This window comes from Papaver somniferum, unplaced genomic scaffold, assembly GCF_003573695.1.
Source record: "Papaver somniferum cultivar HN1 unplaced genomic scaffold, ASM357369v1 unplaced-scaffold_15, whole genome shotgun sequence".
NCBI lineage: Eukaryota > Viridiplantae > Streptophyta > Magnoliopsida > Ranunculales > Papaveraceae > Papaver > Papaver somniferum.
In genome coordinates this window covers 116,922-138,190 of record NW_020624376.1, presented here as the reverse complement: position 1 = coordinate 138,190, position 21,269 = coordinate 116,922, and the positions used below count along the sequence as shown (strand labels likewise).

At 37.9% G+C, this 21,269-nt stretch overlaps 1 protein-coding gene across 1 annotated transcript; it reads left to right on the top strand.

The window, feature by feature from the left end:
• The first annotated feature begins 9,564 nt into the window (after positions 1 to 9,564).
• On the top strand, positions 9,565 to 11,243 carry LOC113335517 (salutaridinol 7-O-acetyltransferase-like). The gene has a single exon (XM_026581552.1). The coding sequence runs from the start codon at positions 9,614 to 9,616 to the stop codon at positions 10,970 to 10,972; it is 1,359 nt and encodes a 452-aa protein (XP_026437337.1). The 5' UTR covers positions 9,565 to 9,613; the 3' UTR covers positions 10,973 to 11,243.
• Positions 11,244 to 21,269: the final 10,026 nt, after the last annotated feature.

Here is a 21,269-nt window from a genome sequence, read left to right as displayed (position 1 = left end):
TACTTGGATTGGTAGGCCATGTATCTATAACAACATCATATTATAGTAGAATATGAACAACGGTCTTCAGATCAGAGTTGCATCGGGTACTGATGTTGGAGTTCAGTAGGTGACAGTGGTTTTGGGTGTCGAAGGTCGATAGGCCTTCGGTCAATGCTTTCTGTAAGAAAAGATGTAATTTTGATGGACATGACAGTGTCCATTGGAACTACTTTGATGGTGGTAGAGGGTTTCAATGCAACTGATCCGAGGCTGTAGTCACGCGGTTGTATCCATATTTTGCGGTGTATTTCCTGAAAGATACTTGCTTACCTCATTTTGTTTCTGCCTGATCTATGATTTCTCGCCAACATGTACTAGTGTTGGTGAAAATTACTGGGAAGACATCTCTTGGATCCTTTCTCGCGTCTGGTTGAGGAAGGCCTAGCCTTCGATACAAAACCAATGCTGAAGTTAAGCTGCAACAGGACTATTACCATTATTACACTTAATATATGAGGAATAACCAAGTACTGTAATGCTAACTCTTACAAAAACAAATGGTTTTTGAACCATCCGACGGCTAAAAATGAGGCTCCTAAAGCAATCGAGGGCTCAAGTTCCTCCAAAACTTCCTCAAAGTGCTATAGATAAATCTCGGCTGAAAATGCACCTGGTTCCTACGCTCTCATCCGATGTCCATGAGTAGTTTAACACGGTTTTAGCCACATACAGAGTTGTTCCACTTTCTCCCTAATAATGTCATTCCTTGGGAATTAATGTCTCCCTAATAACTGTCATTCAAATATGAAAATAAAACACATCGAAGGAACTCAATGTTTCTCCTTCAAAGATGAATCTCCATTATAAACCAGGTATGACATTCTCTTTTTATCATTTGGGTCATCTGAAATTAGGTTTCTTTATGTCTATTTGATTTTGTGTATAATTTGAGAATATTAATTGATCATTTTTTTTCTTCGAATTTCACATGGAATTTCAGGAGAGTAATTATTGAAATTGTTGGGTTTCTGTAGTGTCCATTATCAGGCCTTATCGAAGCTGTGTAATATCAATCTTCTTTTTCTGAGGCTAGGGGGTTACATCCTCACCAGGTTAGATGTAAGTTTGTTGACATTTAATTCAATACCAATTGTAGTAGTTTGTCACTTTTGATCACTGCTTTTTGTTCTTATTTTGTTGTTAAGTTCTAATGCTCATCTTGGTTTGCTTATTTTGGTGATTTATTACCTTCTCCACAGTATCTTGATTGGTGCAGTGATTAAAACTACAGAATGGTGCATAGTTTGGTTCTAATTAGCATCATCATTTTGAGATCTTTTGAGTTTCAATTAACTGGATAACTGAATCAAAATTTCGTATTTGTCAGTTATTTGGGACATTTCATTGTAGTTCGTTTATTTTGCTTAACTAATTTTTCAGTGTTAGCAGGAAATCCCGTTTTCAGAGTATTAGAAGTAGAATAGACAGATTTCTCATTTCTGCAGCATGGGAATTTTTTTATCCTCAAGTTGTTCAACAAGCACTTGCACGCCCTTGTTCTGACCATAATCCAATTGCTCTAATTTGTGAGGGGCTGAAGCATGGTCCTTCTCCTTTCCGCTGTGAGTATTTTTGGTTTTCTCATCCAAATTTTCTTAATTTTGTCAAAGAAATGTGGCTTTGTTTTAATGTTTCGGGGAATGCTGGTCATGTTTTTTGCAAAAAGCTTCAATTTTTAAAACATAAATTAAGAGAATGGAGTAGAGCTGAATTTGGTGAGGTGGATAGAAGACTTGAGTAGATGGAGAATGTTTTCTTGAATCTTGATGCTGAGGAGAATACTAACAATGGCTTGACTGATGTCCAATGGAAGGAAAGAGCAACTGCGAGGAAGGAATACTACAATCTTACTAATATTGCAGCTGAGAAATTAAGAAGCAGAGCTAGAGTTATACATATCAAAGACTTTGAAAATAATACAAAATATTTTCATAGATTGATTAATGATATAAGAAGAAGCTACATTGGCTCAATTAAGGTAAATGGTGATTTAACTTATGATGATAACATTATTAAAGATGGAATTGTGTCTTTCTTCAAGATATATTTGAGAATCAAAGGCAAAGAACTGTTTCTATGGAGGGTATGAGTTTTGCTCAAATTTCTGTTGAAACGAAGAATTGGATGGAAAGAGTTATTGAAGAAGAATAATGCATTGCTGCTATTAAGATGTTCGGTCAGTTTAAATCCACAGGTCCAGATGGTTTTCCCATTAAATTTTACTTACTTTGTTGGGATTTCATTAAAGAAGACTTTCTAAAAGTTTTATCTGAGCTGCATAATAGGAGTTTCTTGGACTGGAGACTAAAGAACACTTTTATTTCTTTAATCCCAAAGAAAGACACAATTGAGGAGATAAAAGATTTAAGACCTATAAGCTTAGTTCATGGAGCTTACAAAATAATTTCCAAGATTTTGGCTGAAAGATTCAAGCAAACTCTTCCTACAATTATTTCAAAACAGCAGTCTGCTTTTGTCAAGAAAATACAGATCTTAGATGGTGTTCTTATAGCAAATGAGTTGATTGATTCAAGATTGAGAAGTGGAAAACCTTGTCTTTTGTGTAAAATTGATTTTGAAAAATCCTTTGATCATGTGAATTGGGATTTCTTGGATGAGATTTTTGCTTTGATGGGGTTTGGAGACAATTGGAGAAAATGAATTAGATGTTGTGTGGAGTATGTTAAATTCTCAGTTCTTATTAATGGCAGTGCTAATGATTACTTCACTAGCAAAAATGGAATCAGGCAAGGTGATCCAATTTCACCTTTTTTATTTCTGCTAGTTGGTGAAGCTCTTACTTTCATGATTAAAAAGGCTCAAGAACAAGGTATTATTTCTGGTTTTCAAGTAAAGACTAATGGTATGAAGATTAGTCATCTGCAATTTGCAGATGACACGACACTCTAATTTTCCTTGATGCTGATGTTGAACAAGTAAGAAATCTTAGATTTATTCTTCTTTCTTTTGAGCTCTTAACTAGTTTGAAGATTATTTTTTTCCAAAAGTCAGATTTATGGTGTTGGTTTTGAAGGTGATTTAAGCATTTTTTTGTTGCATTTTGGGTTGTTATAGTGGTTGTCTTCCTACTACTTATTTAGGTCTTTCTTTGGGAGATAAATGTGGTGGAGTTTTAAAATGAGATAAGATTATTGAGAGATTCATCAGGAAATTAGCTGGTTGGAAAAACCCTTACTTTCTAGAGCTGGAAAAATTCAGTTAATTAACAGTGTTCTTGCTAGTTTGCCAATCTATTACATGTCATTGTATGAGATTCATGTTTCTGTTTTGAAGAATTTGGAGAAGATTATGAAGGATTTCTTGTGGCATGATAACAAAGGTAGGAGAAAAATTCATTTGGTGAAATTGCTGGCTCTTAATAGAAAAAAAAGACAAGGTGGTCTTGGCATTAAGAATTTGAAGAAAGTGAATGAAGCTTTACTTACAAAGTGGTCTTGGAGATATGCAGTTAGAAGATGCTCTTTGGAAGTGTATTGTAGAAGAAAAATATGGCCCTGGTGAGACAAATTGGACCCCAAAACTTCCCACTTGCACTTATGGAAGATCAGTTTGGAGGTCTATCATGAAGCACAATGAAAAATTTCTGAAACATGTCAGGTTTAAAGTCAATGATGGTGTTCTTTACAGGTTCTGGGATGATAATTGGATATATGAAACTCCTATAAAAGTTTTTTACCCTAATCTTTATGCTCAGTCTAGAGCAAAACATTTTTATGTTGCAAGTTTGGGTATTATTGTTGGAAACTCAGTTGTTTGGAATCTTAATACCCCCACTAAACTTAACTCTGCTGCAAGAATAGAATATGCTCTTCTTTCTTCTGATTTGAATAGTTTCAGTTTCACTTTGGAGAAGCCTGATGAATCACAGTGGACTCTCACTAAACATAAGCTTTTTTTTGTCAGTTCTCTTTATGATAGCTTGACTCTTGAGGATGATTCACTTCCACCTGGTAACATTTTCTCTCTCATTTGGAAACTGAAATGTCCACCCAAAATTGGTTTCTTTCTTTGGTTACTTGCTTACAACACATTACCTACTAGAGACCTACTTAGAAGAAGAAGAATACAAGTGCCAGATAATTGTTTGTTCTGTAATGAAGTTGAAACTAGTTCTCATCTTTTGCTGCATTGTTCTTTTGCAAGACAAGTTTGGGATGAGTTTATGAACAAGATGAACTGGTTTTTCACTATGCCAAATGATATTACTTCTCTTTTGCATGCTTGTGGCTTGTTGCAGTATAACAAAGTCAATACCAGCATCTGGAACTTAGTTCCTACTGCTATCTTGTGGAGCATCTGGAAAGAAAGGAATGAGAGAATTTTCACAGATACAAGAAGCACTGTGAGAGTTGTTATTAGTAAAGCTATATATTGTTTATTCACTTGGGCCTTAGCTTTTCCAGAGGTTGAAAATGTTGATTCTTCTGCTGTTACGAGGAACTGGTGTACAATTTATTTTGATCCTCACTAAGTTGATACTCTGTTATCAATTTTTTTTTCTTGTATCTCTTGTTAGGGTGGTATAATTCTTTTATACCTTTTTTTTATCAATAATATCCTTTCTTTATTCGATCAAAAAAATAATAATTTTGCTAACTCATACGAAGGATTGAACAACTAGTTGAGATTACCTACAGTGTTATTTAGGTTTAGGTATCTAAATAGATTACAATGCAAAATAGTACAAAATTACACTAAGAACTACACCCTAAAGTAGTAAAGTTATACTACTAACTAAAAGTGAAGACAAGTTGCTAAACAACAGTGACACACTCCGTGTTTAAACGGTATCCTGTGACTAACATACAAAAAGGAGGCAGAGGATGTAGACAAGTCTACCGGCCCATCAAGAACTGCATTTAGGCTTGTATTTTTACGAATACTACAATTGATATAACCACATAATAACACAATAAATTGTTATTACAAAGAGCTAAATGCAATTATTACTTGTTTTCTCGTAGCCTTTCAATTTTAAGCACTATAAGTCAATGGAAGTAAATGATTAAGAAATAAGATGAACTTACGTGATTAATATTCCACACCAGTATTTTATGAAAATCTCATATATCTAATACAAACGGATTTTCAAAACATCATCAACATAATTCAATCAAGTTACGTGATTAATATTCCACACCAGTATTTTATGAAAATCTCATATATCTAATACAAACGGATTTTCAAAACATCATCAACATAATCCAAAATTTGTCGGATCCCACAAGTTACATTCAATCCATTAAAATACTGGCGGCCATTCACTAGGCAAAAAAACATAAAAAATAAAATAAAAACCAATGTGCCAGATCAGATCTATGGATTCAATCTCAAATGATCACCAACTTAATGATCACCTTTAGACTCCCTTCATTAGTTTGGGTGTCACTTGTACTGTCAAACCATAGGCCCATAGATAATATGAACCAAGGGACCGTCTGCTGGCCCATAATCTAACACGTTGAATCTGACATGGTGTCATAATTTTAGAACGATTTTACATTAGAAGTAAATCTAGGTCACCCCTTATCTAGATATTTATATTAATATCTAAATTACCCTCCTGATAAATTTTGGGTGATGATTAGCTAGTGTTAATAATAGTTAGTGTAATGATTAGTGAGATGATTAAGTTAAAGATAATTAGTGAGATTAAAAAATCAGATGAGTTTTTTTTTTAAAGAAGTAGAATTATTGAGAGAGTAAAGTTAGAGAAGATGAAGAAGGAAAACATGAAAAACGATGGATTTTACCAACCACAACCGGAGGAAGGGTATTTGGGTTCCCAGGTATGCTTCAAACTTAGATAATGTTGGTTGAATTGCTCAAAAAACTTTCAAAAAAATGATTTTTTTATGTAAATTTGGGCCAGTTCGGTTAACCATATGTCAAGAACATGTAACCGGAAACATCTGAAAGTGTAGTTCGGTTACCATATGTCAAGAACATGTAACCGAACACACCTGAAAGTGTAGTTCGGTTACGTTTTCCAAACACGCAGGTTATCGAACTCGCTCGTTAATGGAGGTTTTGGTCGTACAGTGCAATGTTCGGTTACCTTGGATAAAATGGTAGGTAACCGAACATTGAACTTGACGATTTATTTGAGTACATCGTGTGTGTTCGGTTAGTTCGCAAACTTCAACGCAACCAATTTCCCAACCGAACTTCAGGTTAAAAGTAACCTAGTGTTAGAAGTTCAGTTGGTTCGCAAACTTCAACATATTTTGCGAATCAACCGAACTTGGCTTATAGGTAGAGTTCGGTTACAAAGAAAACTTAATAATTTTGCGAAAGAACCGAACCTATGGACTTGTATTGTTCTAATACAAGGAGTTCGGTTAAAAGTATTTTTTTGCGAATCAACCGAACTTTGAGTTCGATTAAAATTTTTTTTTGTGATAACCGAACTTTTTACTGAAAAAAAACTCAATTAAACCTCTCTGCAACTTCCATTTTCAACTCATTTTGATGATTAGTTCTCATTTATTCAACCAAAAACGAATGACAAGTAATGGGTTTGTGAGAATATCTTTGTTAATGTTTTAAATTAAGCTATATATATAGTGTTGGTGGTGGTAATCGGAGGTGGTGGTGGTAATCGGTGGTTGGTGGTGGTGATAATTGGAGGTGGTGGTGGTGGTAATCGGTGGTGGTGATAATCAGTGGTTGTTGGTGGTGGTGGTGGTAATCGGCGGTGGAGGGAGGTGGTGGTGAGAGGAGGTGGTGGTTATATATAGATAGATAGATAGATAGAGGTGGCTATTAGGTTGGTTTTAAATTAAATTAGGTTAAGGGTAGGTTAGTCATCTCAACATTTTAGGACACCCCTTATCCCTATAGGGAAGGTGGCCTAATAAAACCATGGTCCCATCAAAAAAACCATGGTCCCTAAAAAATCATTCTAATTTTACCTGGTGATCCTCAATCTAGGGGAGAGCATGGGATGGTATGGGCCGGTTTTTAACTCATCCGCGTCCAATCCAGTTCTATATGGATTTCAAATTTGGCATCCCATCCAATCCAACATCCAACGGATTTTCCTCCAATGGATTCACGGATGAACGGATTGGGTACGGATAATCCAGTAGGTCTGTTTTAGTTAAAATTTGTAATGAAGAAATAAAGGCAACATAGATGATTTCTTATAAAACCTACACATTTTATATATGTATATAAATATAGAAGTGTCATGGACAACACTCCAAACAAACACTCTAAGAATTCTTAAACTATCTATATATTTTCTAAAAGCTATATAAATCCCCTTAATCTAACGGGTATGGATGTCCAACGGATTTTCAAGGTTGCTTTCGGGCCCAATCCGTTATCCATTGGATTTCAAAATTCTCATCCATATCCAATCCATTAGCGAACAGTCCGGACATCCAACCACAAAAATACGATTGGTCCCGATTAAATTTGCGGATTACAAGACAAATGCTCACCCCTAATCCCTACATGCTATGTCTATGTGACCTAAAATCTAAATATACAGAACCCTGAGAGGGTGGTTTTTCTTCTCTAGAAACAGGTCTGCAATAAGAAGATTTTGCTTCACATACAGTAGATTTTAATATTTCTTAAAATTTCTTGAAGTCATTAAATTGGAGTACAAAGGGTTGGCCGGTAGCGTAGCGATAAGCTGAGCATCAATTCTTTTTGAATTACAAGCCTTATTCTTATTTTAACATTGAAATCATGACCAACAATGCAATTCTTTAATCTCTTCAGGAAAGACACCAAATCATCGATCTCACCAAGAGTACAGGAAGCTAGGACATTGAAATTGTAGCCACGGGTTATGCATGTATCCAAATATTTATTGTGGTTAGGAAGAACTGCTTTGGAGACCGCTTGGCCAGGCATGAGGGCACGAACACCACCACTGATGAAAGGGAAGACACATGTGACGTCAAAACAAGTATTGTAACCCAAAGTCTATCATTATATTGTAACCCAAAATATGCTATTGCAACCCAAAATGTGGCACTGTACGTGCTAAAATCCATCTTGTAACGAGTTTCCTAATCACTTGAAATTATTTTAGGTGTTTTGAAATATATAATTTGCGACCTGAAATCTGATGTGCTGACTTTCAAAATTTCACTAACATGTCTCCTGACTCATCTGAATCGTCTAGATTTGTCTGAAATCACTTGACTCGGTATGTTTGCTTTGACTCAGATCTGGCTCAACTAACTCATATGTGAGTCAGTGGTTTCGGCCCATGAGTTAGGAGTGTTTTATTACCTTACCAAAACGGGTCTGGATAAAAAGTTAGGTCTGAGTCAGAGGTTGAGTGAGATCTGTCTTAAAATAGAAAACAAATTGTCTAACATCTGACTCCCGACGAGTTAAGGGACTGAGATCCAGATCGTGAGTTAGATAGAAAGACCCAAAAATTTTATTGAAACCATAATCTCCATCGTGACCGAATTCGTGGAATCGTGGATGGAGACAAAACTCACGAGTCTATGGTGATTCAAACGTTTCATGGAAGGTTGAATCAGTGCAGGCAGGAGTTGTATTGATTTTAGTAAATTGATGCCATTCCAAGAACCAACCATGTGTGAGAGGAATGATCTACCCAAGCTCTCTCTTTTACTTTGAGAATAGCGTGATCTAGCTACCTTCCCTCCCTAATCATCTATCCATCTCTATAAAAAAATACTGTACCTCAAGAAATGCCGAACTCTGTATACCGATCAAAGAAAGAGCCACTCTCGGTTACATCCAAGTTTCCACATGTCTTCTTCTTCAGAGTACCTCCAAATGTTGTGAGGTTTTTAATCTTATATCCACTTTAGGATGATAAAAAGAAAACCTCACATATATGGAGGGATTTTGGATGAGAAGACACCCAACTAGGCACAACAATAACAGCAGCTAAAGATTTTTTCCAATTTCACTTTGATTATATCAATAATTTTATTACATTATACATATAATCTATGTGTCTGCAAATCAAAAAGATTCAAAATCTATGCAGTGATGAACAAGGTAAGAGATAATGAGTAGTGCATGTTTGTATATATAATCCATGTATCTGCAAATCAAAAAGATTCCAAATGTTTCTATGCAATGATGAACAAGATAAGAGATAATGAGTAGTGAGCGTGCATGTTTGCATCGGGTATTTTTACTATTTTGCTGGAAATCTGTCTTCTCTTTTTTTCTTTTCCAATTTAAAACATCTAAAGTAAAGACAGGTTTCCAGTAAGTCGGAACATAAAGTAGAAAACTCATGCTCTCATAGTCACCGTCCCACTTTAATTAATTGTTTTAATTTTTTCAAAAATATGAAACTAAACTCATCATCAGCTCTTATGATGATCTCCACTTCTCCGGGACCTTTCTTTCCACCATGTGCTTCACTGCTGGACACTAAAAACTAAAAATCTTCTATGTAGCTAGTGTAATGATACTTTTAATAAAGAATTTTATTCACAATAAATACCAACTTATTATGTTAGCAAAGACATCAGACTTCGAACTTGATCAGCATCCATATATCTTTCTGAATTAGTTTGTGATCTCAAAGACAACCATGTCTATTACTGTTAAGGTGATGTCCAAGGAAACCATTAAACCCTCAACTCCAACTCCGTATCAACTTAAAAACTACAGTCTATCACTCATCGATCAACACATTCAATCTAGTTTCATTCCAATCCTTCTCTTCTACCCAGCGGCTGTTAACGACTCTGGCGGAGATAAGCAACATGGTGATATTATTACTTGCCTTCTAAAGAGATCTCTTTCTGAAACTCTAGTTCACTTTTATCCACTGGCAGGTAGGATGAAAGATAATATCGCTGTTGATTGTAATGACGGAGGGGTCGAATTTATTGAAGTAAATGTCAGTGGTAGAATGTGCGACTTTTTAATGAAGCCAGATGAACAACTAAGTGGACTTCTTCCCGCTGAAGTTGTTCGAATGATTTATGCTAGAGAAGCACAGGTGATCATTCAAGTGAACACGTTCGACTGCCGTTCAACAGCCATATCTTTGTGTGTGTCCCACAAGATTGCCGATGTATCTAGCATCACCACATTTATTCGTTATTGGGCGCAGACAACTATCGCAGTTGGCAGAAGCACATCCATCATTTCCCCTGTTGTAAGCTCAAAGTTGATTCCAACTTTTGAATCGGCGTCTCTCTTCCCACCTATTAAACAACTAATATCCCCATCAGGGGTAACACCTACATTACCGGATTCAAATCCCTCCGAATCAGTCAGTAAGATCATTAGCAAGAGATTTGTGTTCGATGCGATAGTGATAAATTCTGTACGTGAAAAATTGTTAGCATTAACAGCAGATAAATACAAATGTCGTAGGCCGACAAGGGTTGAGGTAGTTTCTTCTTTGATATGGAAGTCATTTGTGAAATTGGCTACCCCTAGTTCTTTACCAGTAATGGTAAGACATGCCGTGAACCTTAGAAGGAGACTTGACCCACCATTACCAGATGTGTCATTCGGAAATCTTATAGAGTTCACCAAGGAAGTAGTTGGAGCAGCATCAACAAAAACAACAACCCAAGAGACAACTTGTAGTACTAGTATGCTATACGAGGACTTGAATGAATTTGTGGGTCAACTAAGGGAATCGATAAGTAAAATGACCAAGGGTGATCATGATTTCGATGCGGAAAACACTCACTATGAAGGGAGATATTTGTGGATGAGTAGTTGGTGTAATTATGGATTGTATGATATTGATTTTGGTTGGGGAAAACCAATTTGGGTAACTACTGTTGCAACTATATTTCCTGACTCGAAGGGTTTCTTTTTAATGAATGATACCCGTTGTGGTGAGGGAGTAGAAGTGTGTGGAAATTTGGTTGAGGAAGAGATGTCTAGTTTCCAACTCAACCTGTCGGATCTCCTTGACAGGATTTGAGTCGATTCATTACTATCGTTCTTAAGGCAGTGGTCTTTGCATCAGCTAGTGTTCATGAGGCCGGAGTTTGACCTCTTTTCCCCACAACCAGCAGACTGTGAGGTTTAGGGGGATTGTGTGCTATGTTTAGTGGACTTTTGTGGTCCGGTTTCATCCATGTTTAAGCGACTTCATTTTAGTCTATATAGTTTAAAACTAGTTTGTCTTCTCTTTTTAAATTTTCGTTCCATAAGTATTTAGAAATGGACCTTTTTTTTTTGAAATAATTCAGAAATGGACCTTCACTTTTATTAAATCATTGTACACGGTTGATTCCTCTATGTTCTGTTTTTCATCCTAGTATGAGGGTCTGTGCAGATATTTCAGTAGTTAATCATTTTTCCCGGCATCAACTTTTTTAATTGGACAAGGATTCCACTGCCGTTTTAATTTTAAGGTATCGCCTCTTCAAAGAATGAAGGGTTAAACATCATTTTAATGCATCATTTTTGATTTCTTTCCATGTGTACACTGCACGCTCACTGACTTAAAGAATTCCTTATGGTATGACCCTATAAATCCATTAAAAAATTTCTTAGGAGTATAATTTTACCCCATAATTAGCCTCCTAGTTTGAGGCCTATGCCTTTTATCCAAGGCCTGTCATTTTCTCCACCAACCAAGAGAAGGGAAATTGAAATTTTGGCGTCTAAAGCATGTTAAATTATTAAATTACTCTTCATATAAATCTTAATAATTTTCAAGAGTACAAAACACAGTTTGGTTAAGTTTGTCTGTGTAAGTGGTGGTCCAGATTTGTCCTCAAAAAGATAAATTCATGGCCATAATTCTCTAAACCACACCCTACTACTCGCATATGTGGCGTAGATTTTTGGTTGAGATTTGTCCTCCCAATACTTAAATCTACGGCTGCTATCATCTTGGAACAAGCAATGAAACAAATATATATTTCACTGAACTTATTCCATTCGAGTTCCGACTTCTGAGACCCTTCTCATTCTTTTCAGTTAGTCTATTAAATCCTCATCAGTTAGTCTCTATTCATTTTTCTCTTCGTTTTCCCGTTCTTACTTGAAACTGAATAAGGTTTTTGGGGTAGTTTGAAATCCGAAATCATCCAATGTAAAAATGATTTAAGAAAAATTGTTGTTATCAATAAAACCAACTTTCTTCATGAAGGAAGATAAATCGCTTAATGCAATTTGGTGCATAAATTTGGTGAAAGAAATGATTTCCAATTGTAAAAATGATTGCAGAATTTTTCTTAACAGGGGGTTCAAATATTAGGTAAGAATAAATTTATTAATTTGTAATTTGTTCAATCTAGGACCGTTAGTTCTCTAATTCTGTACTTGGGGTCCCAATTCTAGATTTTATTATTTGAATGGTTCAATTTTATATGTAACTTCCGAAAATCCATAGCTACACCCACACTTTTATTCATAGTTCTTCACTAATAATTATTTGGTTTACATAGACTTTATTAAAGAGTTTTTTTGGGAGCTCTAGATCTCGTTTTTGGTAAAGAAGAAGATAAGGATAAAATAAAATCTGATCCTTTTCTCTCTTTTAGATATTTTCTTAAGTAGTAGAGAGTAGAAATGAATTTACAAATGTCTTTTACTTACAAACGAAGGAAACTAAGCTAAGATACTATGTTGACTATCCTAGGGAGGTTATACTACTTCAGCCTTCATTTGGCGCCACATGTCGAGTATGGTATTTTGGTATCTACATTTTGCCATTTTTTCCTTGAATATTGCCTGATGAGCGATTCTTAAGGAAAAATCCGTTTTGGTATTGTTCTTGGAGCGAGACGTGTGGTGCTTGAGTGGATGACTTTGACCTTTGCTGATGAGGGAATGAGCGAAAGAGTAATAACTTGAAAAGTATATACTTGCCTCTTATTCTTTTGCGAAGTTCCGAAGCTCCGTCGTGGTATAGCAGCACCACTCCTTGATCTTGTTGCGGTCGATTATGAGTTGTTGTTGGAACCATTTATAGCTTCGCTCCGATTTTACTCTTGTATGTTTGGTTGTTGATTCTTCATGTTGGCGAGAAGTAGCGAGGCGTCGTATTGTATGTAATGAGCTAAAAATGACGAAGTATGTAATGAGCGAGAGATCTTCGTTAACGTTATCCCTTTGATGACGAGAAAATAATGCTACAGTCCCGGGTTGGTTCTCTTTCTCCGAATTTTGGCCCTCGGTTATTTCTTTGCTGGCATCCCGCATTATTATTTTGTGGATCATGATTCCCTCGTCTTGACTCTTCATGCCTAAGATTTTTGATAAATCTATTCCTGATCTCCACTCGACACAACTACCCACTTCGCAGAGATTACGTTCGACGGCTCCCATTTCTCGTACTTTAAGCCGTCTTCAACAGCGCGTATCGTCCTTAGTAAGTGCCGATAAGCTCCTTCCTAGTCCCCGGAGTCTTCCGAAATTCAGTGGTGCCGGGATTTTCGCAGTCAGTACTACTTCTCTCCACAGTCGTGTCGAGCCTCGAGAGTTTTAACTCCGTCCATGCTATCATGTTCAATCCCTTCTTCGTTGGCTATATACTCTTGGTCTAGTGACCTCTGGCCTCATCATCTCACGACTTTCGGTCTCTTCGCAGTAACCCGCCTTGCTTTTGGTCATACCGTCTCAACTCTCCCCTGGTATTGTTTCCAACCCTGCGCGGGTCAGAGTGGCTGGCACGCATTCCTCCTTCGTCCATTGCGATTCATCTTGCCTCCGCGAGCTTTCCACTCCACTTGCACCCTCAATCTGCGTACCTCATGTAAGATTTCCTGATCCACAGTTTCTCCTCTTGTCTCGCCAATGCTTATTCTCCGCCTATTGTGTTTGCTCTTATCCTCGCGCCTTCATCGCGTCTTAGCCTATGATTTTAGTATCTCGCCTCCACTAGCATCTTCCTTACGTCTCTCTCCTGGTCATATCCTTCTAGTAGCCTTCTTATATGCCCTCATCGTTCGTCTTCTTCATAATCTTCATAAGTTCCTTCCCCTCGATATAGGATCCGTTTTCGGGACGAAGCCGCAATTTTTTTTGAATTTGCATCTCCTTCTTGCGAGATTCCCATTACCACTTCGTTGTTGCGTTCATGCCCTTGTTGTGTCATCCGGTCGCCTCGTTTTTCCACTCCACCTTGCTTTTCCGGTTGGTACCTTACTCGACGGGGTGTCTTACTTGGTTCTTTCGATGTCATATCCTTACGGCATCATCCTCCTCCTCCTCTTCTTGATTCGTCCCCTCTTCCGCGACAGTCCCGGTTTTCATGATTTGGACGGGTTTTTTCATGGATCCAGCTTCTTTGCTTGGGTTGTTCTCTCGTCGTCTTATGGTTTATTTCGTGTTGACTTACGTTTTCTTGCCTCCTTTAATCTTTGTATCTCCACCTTTGATCTTCCCATCTCGTTATTTCCAACACCCTTCTCAGATCCCTTTATTCGATGCCGTCTCTTCGTCGCCTCCTTCTTTGCCTTCCTCCGTCGTCTTCGTGAGCATATCTCCTTTGTCATGAGCATCTCTCCCTTGTCCGCTATATGTGTGCCTCCTTTTGCTTCGTTGGATGAAGGAACTTAAGCTATCCAAAGGAAAAAGCAATATAATGCTCCTTTGTTACCTCCGCCCTTGTTTTGCTTAAAGCCTTTCGTTCGTTAAGTCTTGAAGGTATTGGTCTCGCTTCGTGTTGTTTTTGGTTCCTCGTTGCATGGTTTTGGTTCTTCTTCCATCCATTGATCTTCGCGTTGTTTTGATCTTGATTGGTGTTGTTTCGTTGTTCCTCGCATGCCCATTTTCTTTGCCTCATCTATTCGCTTTTGCTCCAAGTTCTCTTCCTCCACGATTTCTTTCAAATTTAGCTCTTGCATTGCATCACTTCACTGACTTCAATTGTATTACTTGATAATCGTATTTCTTCATTTCATGTTCTTTCTTTCTTTTCTTTCTGCTTTTGTTTTTTTTCTTTCTTTTGCCTCTTGAACATATTTTGTTTCCCTTGCTGCTCTACGAGGTCTTATTGCGCCTCCTAGTTAAGGACTTATTGCGCCTCACCCTCTCATTAAGGGTCTTAATTCGACGAAGTCTCAGGCGCTCGTTATTCTTGTAAATAACGATCCATCAACCTCGCCTTAACATTCTCTATTGAGGTTTTACTTCGCGACAATACGACAGGCCTAGTTATTTCCATGAATAATAGCCCCGTGATATTGTCGTCTTTTTTTGGTCACAAAGCTCCCTAATCTGGAGGGTGCCGTCCATTTATGTTCCCCCTGATTTCCCCTTCAAGGAGGTTAACCATAACATGCATGTTGGTATCCTCCCATCCGGTTATTACGACAGTCAGTTGTTTTCGTGACTTGTTATCCCTTTCGCCTATGTGGCTATTGGTTACGAAGTCACACTCTAAGTGAGGTTTCTTTGGGACCGAGTGCATCGTAGCCAAGACTTGCCAAACGGACATGGACGGTAACGCTCCAGACGTCCCAGGAACTCGCAGCTCAACCGAATACGTCGGCGCCTTGGTCATATTTTTGCACCACTTACCGAAATCCATCATAAAAGGGACCCTCAGCGGATAGGTCTTATCATTGCCCCTAACTTTCTGTCTGAGAGCTCACGACGTGCGTTAGGACTTTTCCTCTTACACTTTCGTGCGAACTAGGGTGCACGCCGTGGATTCCCAGCCTTCCTAGGCGAAGGTTTTAAGGTTTCTCTTAAACCGTTTCGTGGATCTTATTTTCCTCCTAATGTGAGGTATTACTTGCTTGTTTTGAGGTCTCATTTTTCCCGATTAATAACTTCCAGGTGATGGTCTTATTTGCCTCCCTACGTCGATGATTTATCATATCGACGGCTTTGCGTGTTTCCTTTTTGGAACTGCCATCATCCTTTCCTCCTCTATGTCAATGATTTATCACATCGACGGCTTTGCGCGTTTCCTCTTTGGTATTGCGATCATCCTTTCTTCCACTCCGTCAATGATTTATCACATCGACGGCTTTGCGCGTTTCCTCTTTGGTATTGTAATCATCCTTTCCTCCACAACGACACATCACTCTTTGTCCTCTTCCTTGTCTTCTTCGGGTCATAATGAAGTTATTCGACGAAGTGTAATTACTATTTCATCTTTCCTTGTTTCCATGAATCGTCCTCTTTAGTTGATTCCGTCGTCCTCATCGATTGATTTCGCCCCTTTCCGTCGTCTTCCTTTCCATCATCTTCGCCATTTTAGGTTGGCTTTAGCTTCGCTAGAACTATCAAATTTGCAGGGGTGATCGCCTTGTTTATTCCTTGGATACTCGTTACCAATCATCGTGAACCGAGACCTTGACGTTGCACATAGCGTAGCTTCCATCATTGACCCATATGATTTCCCTAGCCTTTCCTTCGCCTCTCATCTTACCGCCTTCTTCTTTGGTTGAATGCTTCTGTAAATCACCATTCTCCTTTGTTTTCTCCTGGAGTAGCCGGAGGTTTCCCTCGTCTTGCAAACTTGTCCTTGGCTAATGGTATTATGGTAAAACGATCTTTGGTTTGTTATACTCCACTCCTGACGAAGCGCGCCTTCTTTCACTTTCTGTTTGCTTGTTAACTATCTTACCTCGTTGGAAGCTTTGGCGAAGTAATCTTATTTAATATCTTTTCTTCTCTAACTGATATTTTCCGGAACAGTCATCAGCGCTTTGAGGAGCTCGGTTTTCTTTCGTCGTCACACTTCCATTTATCCTCATATTTTCCGCGATTCATGATTGGTTTCTTTGTCGTTTGCTTCCAAGATGGCGTTTCTCCTAAGTTGGTTAGGCTGACGATATGATAACACTTTACTTCATCATCTTTGCTATCTTTTGTGCGTCCTTGCATGTTGGAATTTTCCGGGACTATCTTCTGTGCGCTCTGATTTTTTCCTTTCATTTTGCTGGAGTTGACGAACCGGGTCCGAGTTAATGTGTTCTCTAGTTGGTTCGGCTGCATTAACTTCGTTGGCCTTACTTAGTTGACATACTTCGTTTGCTATGGCTTTCTACGAAGTAGCTTTAGTTCCACGAAGTAGAAAATCTGTCCACGAAGCAACTATTCACGAAGCGAATGTTTCCGCGAAGTAAATATTCGCGAAGCAAAAATCCCTTTTCCACGAAGTAAATATTCGTGGAGCAAAAACCTTGCTGAAGTGAGACTCGAACTCGTGTTCTGTATCTCTCAATTCAGACCCTTCTCCATCTGCGCCAACTTCTGTTTGTGAAAGAAACGAACAACACCCTACCCATATTTGCCTTCGCCCTTGGAAGCTAAAGGAAAATATGCAAAAAAATTTGCACGAAGGGATTTAACTCGAGACCTGCTGTTCGTAAACACAACTTCTCGCCAACTGTTCTGCCTCTAGTTTGCGAAACGAAATATGACTCCATAGTATTTGTATTGTTCTTAAATCTTCCTGATCATGTGACGGATTTATTCATTCCTTGCAGATCCTCTTTTGTCTCCGCATCGTACATTAAAGCTTTATTAACCATGGTTGCTCCCTTGTTCCCGGCAGCAGCACCAGTTTCCATTAAAGTTCAATCTTCCTCTCTTTTCAATCCAACTATAACACCATCTTTCATCTCTGCCAGCAGCTTACGTCGTCGCCTTTGCGTCGTCGGTTTTACTTCGTAGGCAACGGCCTCGTCGGCTTTACTTCGTAGGCAACGACCTCGTCGGCTTTACTTCGTCAGCTTGACGTCATCATTGGAGAGAGTTTATTTGCCTCTCTGTATGCATTTCTTTGTTGGAATGCTTCCCTTGTGGTCCTGCTGTTAGTAGTCCTTGAGCTAGTGTTGATCTTTTATTTCAACGTTAGGCCTTACTGCTTTGCTGAGCTTGATGACGAAGTAATTCTAATAAGTAAGAAATGACTATCTTTTACAAGACAGACCATCACTGACGAAGTAAGCTTCATAGTATCTATTCGTCACTAAAGTACTTTACAAGTGATATATTTCTGCGAGGTGATCTCGTCATCGAAGTACAAGACATACCACGAAGTGGATTTCATTTCGTCTTAATGTAGAACAAGGTAAAATAAAGCAATACTAGATTGCTATAAGCAAGAAGAGAAGAAAATTCAAGCAAGAAGAGAAAGATAAGTTTTGTGTTTAATAATTTGATTGAGTAATAGATAGCTCTTACAAGACTTAATCTAGCCTTTATATAGGCTTGAAGAATAAATAAACTAGGAAACAGAAAACTAAAAGGAAATCTAAAAGAATCCTAAAAATAAGAAAGACTGAAACTAGGAAACCATGGAAGCCAAACCTCTAAGCGGAATATTCTGGAATTGTAGTATGCCCTGCATCAATCCCCCCTTCTAGAGTAAAGCTCGTCCTCGAGTTGTCCAAACAAACCAGAAGTTCATTGTCACCATGAAACGTAAAAATCTCTTGAACATTAAATGTGTTGGAGATATTCCAATCATTTGGTAGATCAATAACATAAGCATTATCATTGATTTTCTTTAAAACTTTGAAAGTACCATATTTCTTCATCTTGGTTGTGTTATAAGTACCCACTGGAAATCTCTCTTTTCTTAGATGTATCATCACGAGCTCCCCTTCCTTGAAGGTTTTAAACCTCTTGTGTTTATCAGCATCCTCTTTATATTTAGAATTGGACTTCTCCAGTTTAGATTTTACTTCATTATGTAATTCAGTTGCTTTGTCTACAAAAGAGTCGGCTGCAGTGTTTGTACTCTGTGTGGTGGGTAAGGCTACCAAATCAAGAGTATGATTAGGTACTTTAGAGTACACAATCTCAAATGGAGTTTTCCCAGTAGAACGATTCACAGAAGTATTGAAAGCGAATTCCATATGTCGCAATAACACATCCCACTGCTTATTATTATCCAGGCACTTAGCTCTAATCAAATTTCCAAGTGATCTATTAACAACCTCAGTCTGTCCATCAGTTTGCGGATGTGAAGTTGTGCTGAATTGTAGAACTGTGCCTAAGCGGATCCATAAACTTTTCCAGAAATAACTCAAAAATTTGGTATCTCTGTCAGAAGTGATAGACTTTGGAACCCCATGCAATCTTACTACTTCTTTAAAGAACAAAGAAGCAACATTAGAAGCGTCAGTTGATTTCTTACAAGCCACGAAGTGAGACATTTTAGAGTAACGATCAACTACGACCATAACAGAATCATTACCTCTAGCAGTACGAGGTAAACCAAGTATAAAATCCATACTTATATCAACCCAAGGTGCATCAGGAACTGGTAAAGGAGTATACAACCCGGTATTTTGAATTGTACCCTTTGCTCTCTGACAAACCATGCATTTTTGTACGAACTTTTGTACATCACGTTTCAAAGATGGCCAGAAATATCTTTCTTCAATCAGGTCAATGGTTTTATCTCTCCCAAAATGACCACCAAGACCACTGCCATGTAATTCTCGCATAAGATGTAAACGTAAAGACCCTTGAGGAATACATAATCGATTCCCTTTAAAAAGAAAACCTTCTTGTATAAGAAAATCATCAACCCCATGAGTTTGAGAACTGCATTGATCCCATAGTTTGCCAAAATCTTCATCTTCTGGATAAATGTCTTTGATATAGTCAAATGCATAACTCTCATTACGAATTGTAGCTAATAGATGACTTCTTCTACTTAAGGCATCAGCAACTTGATTCAATTTGCCACTTTTATGTCTCACGGAGAAAGTGTATTTGTTGAGTGTGGAAAGCCATCGATCATGCATTCTGTTAATTTTAGCAGAAGTATTCAAAAACTTCAAAGCATGGTTGTCAGTGTTGACAACAAATTCCCTATGTATAAGATAAGTATGCCACTGCTTAAGAGATTGAACAAGAGCCAATAACTCTAATTCATATGTAGACCATTTCTTTTGTGCATCTGAATTCTTCTCACTGTAATATGCAATTGGATGCCCCTCCTGTGATAATACTGCATCAATACCAACAACAGATGTATCACAATCTATTTCAAAAGGCTTGCTGAAATTCGGAAGTGCAAGAATTGGTGCCGTACAAAGCTTTTCTTTAAGAAGAATAAAGCTTTTATCCATTGCTTCCGTCCACTCAAACTTCTCCTTCTTGAGACAGTCAGTCAAAGGTGCAGAAATAGAGCTAAAGTTCTTCACAAATCTTCGATAGAAAGAAGCCAAACCATGAAAACTACGAACATCACGAATAGAAGTAGGAACTGGCCAATCTTCAATTGCTTGAACTTTAGAAGGATCGACATGAATACCATCAGTAGAAATCACATATCCCAAAAATGTTACTGAAGAAGCCATTAAGGTACACTTCTTCAAATTAACATATAAAGAGTTGTCAGCAAGAACTTGAAACACTTGTGAAAGATGTTGGAGGTGTTCTGGCTCACTGCGACTAAAAATTAGTATGTCATCAAAATAGACAATAACAAATTTACTGAGAAAGGGTTGGAGAACCTGATTCATAAGTCGCATAAAAGTACTAGGTGCATTAGATAACCCAAATGGCATGACCATCCATTCATATAAACCTTCACGTGTCTTGAATGCTGTTTTCCACTCATCTCCACCTCGAATGCGTATTTGGTGGTAACCACTGCGTAAATACAACTTAGTAAAAATAATAGAGCCCGACAGTAAATCAATCATATCATCAATACACGGGATCGGAAATCTATAAGGAATGGTGATGCGATTTAATGCTCTGCAATCGATACACATCCTCCATCCATTGTCTTTTTTACTAACCAAGAAGGCAGGACTGGCACAAGGACTGTTGCTAGGTCGTATCAAACCCTTTGTAAGCAAATCATTTACCTGTCCCTGTAATATCAAATGCTCAACAGGACTCAAGCGATAGTGTGCTTGGTTTGGTAAAGAGGCTCCAGTGAAAAAATCGATGCAGTGTTGAATATTCCGTAAAGGAGGTAATGCAGTTGGTAGTTCATCTGGAAATAAAACATTATATTGAAATAATAAGGGTTTCACCTTTGCAGGCAACTCACTCATAGTCTTAGAATCTTCATGGGAATGTAAAGAATGTTGGTGGTGCAAAGAACGAATAACAATGACTACGACAACATCAGTTTGCGCACAAGAGTTTGAAGTGGAATTGGATGGACTAAGAACCTTGGTTTTCCCCTTATGCACAAAAGTGTAAGTATTCTCGAATCCATTGTGAACCGCTTGAAGATCAAATTTCCAAGGTCTGCCAAGAAGAAGATGGGTTACCGTCATATTAATGACATCACATAGAACTGTGTCTTTATAACCCTCAAAAGAGAATGA

Excerpts from the sequence above, each read along its gene's own strand:
- LOC113335517 (XM_026581552.1), top strand. The coding sequence starts at position 9,614 with ATGTCTATTACTGTTAAGGTGATGTCCAAGGAAACCATTAAACCCTCA.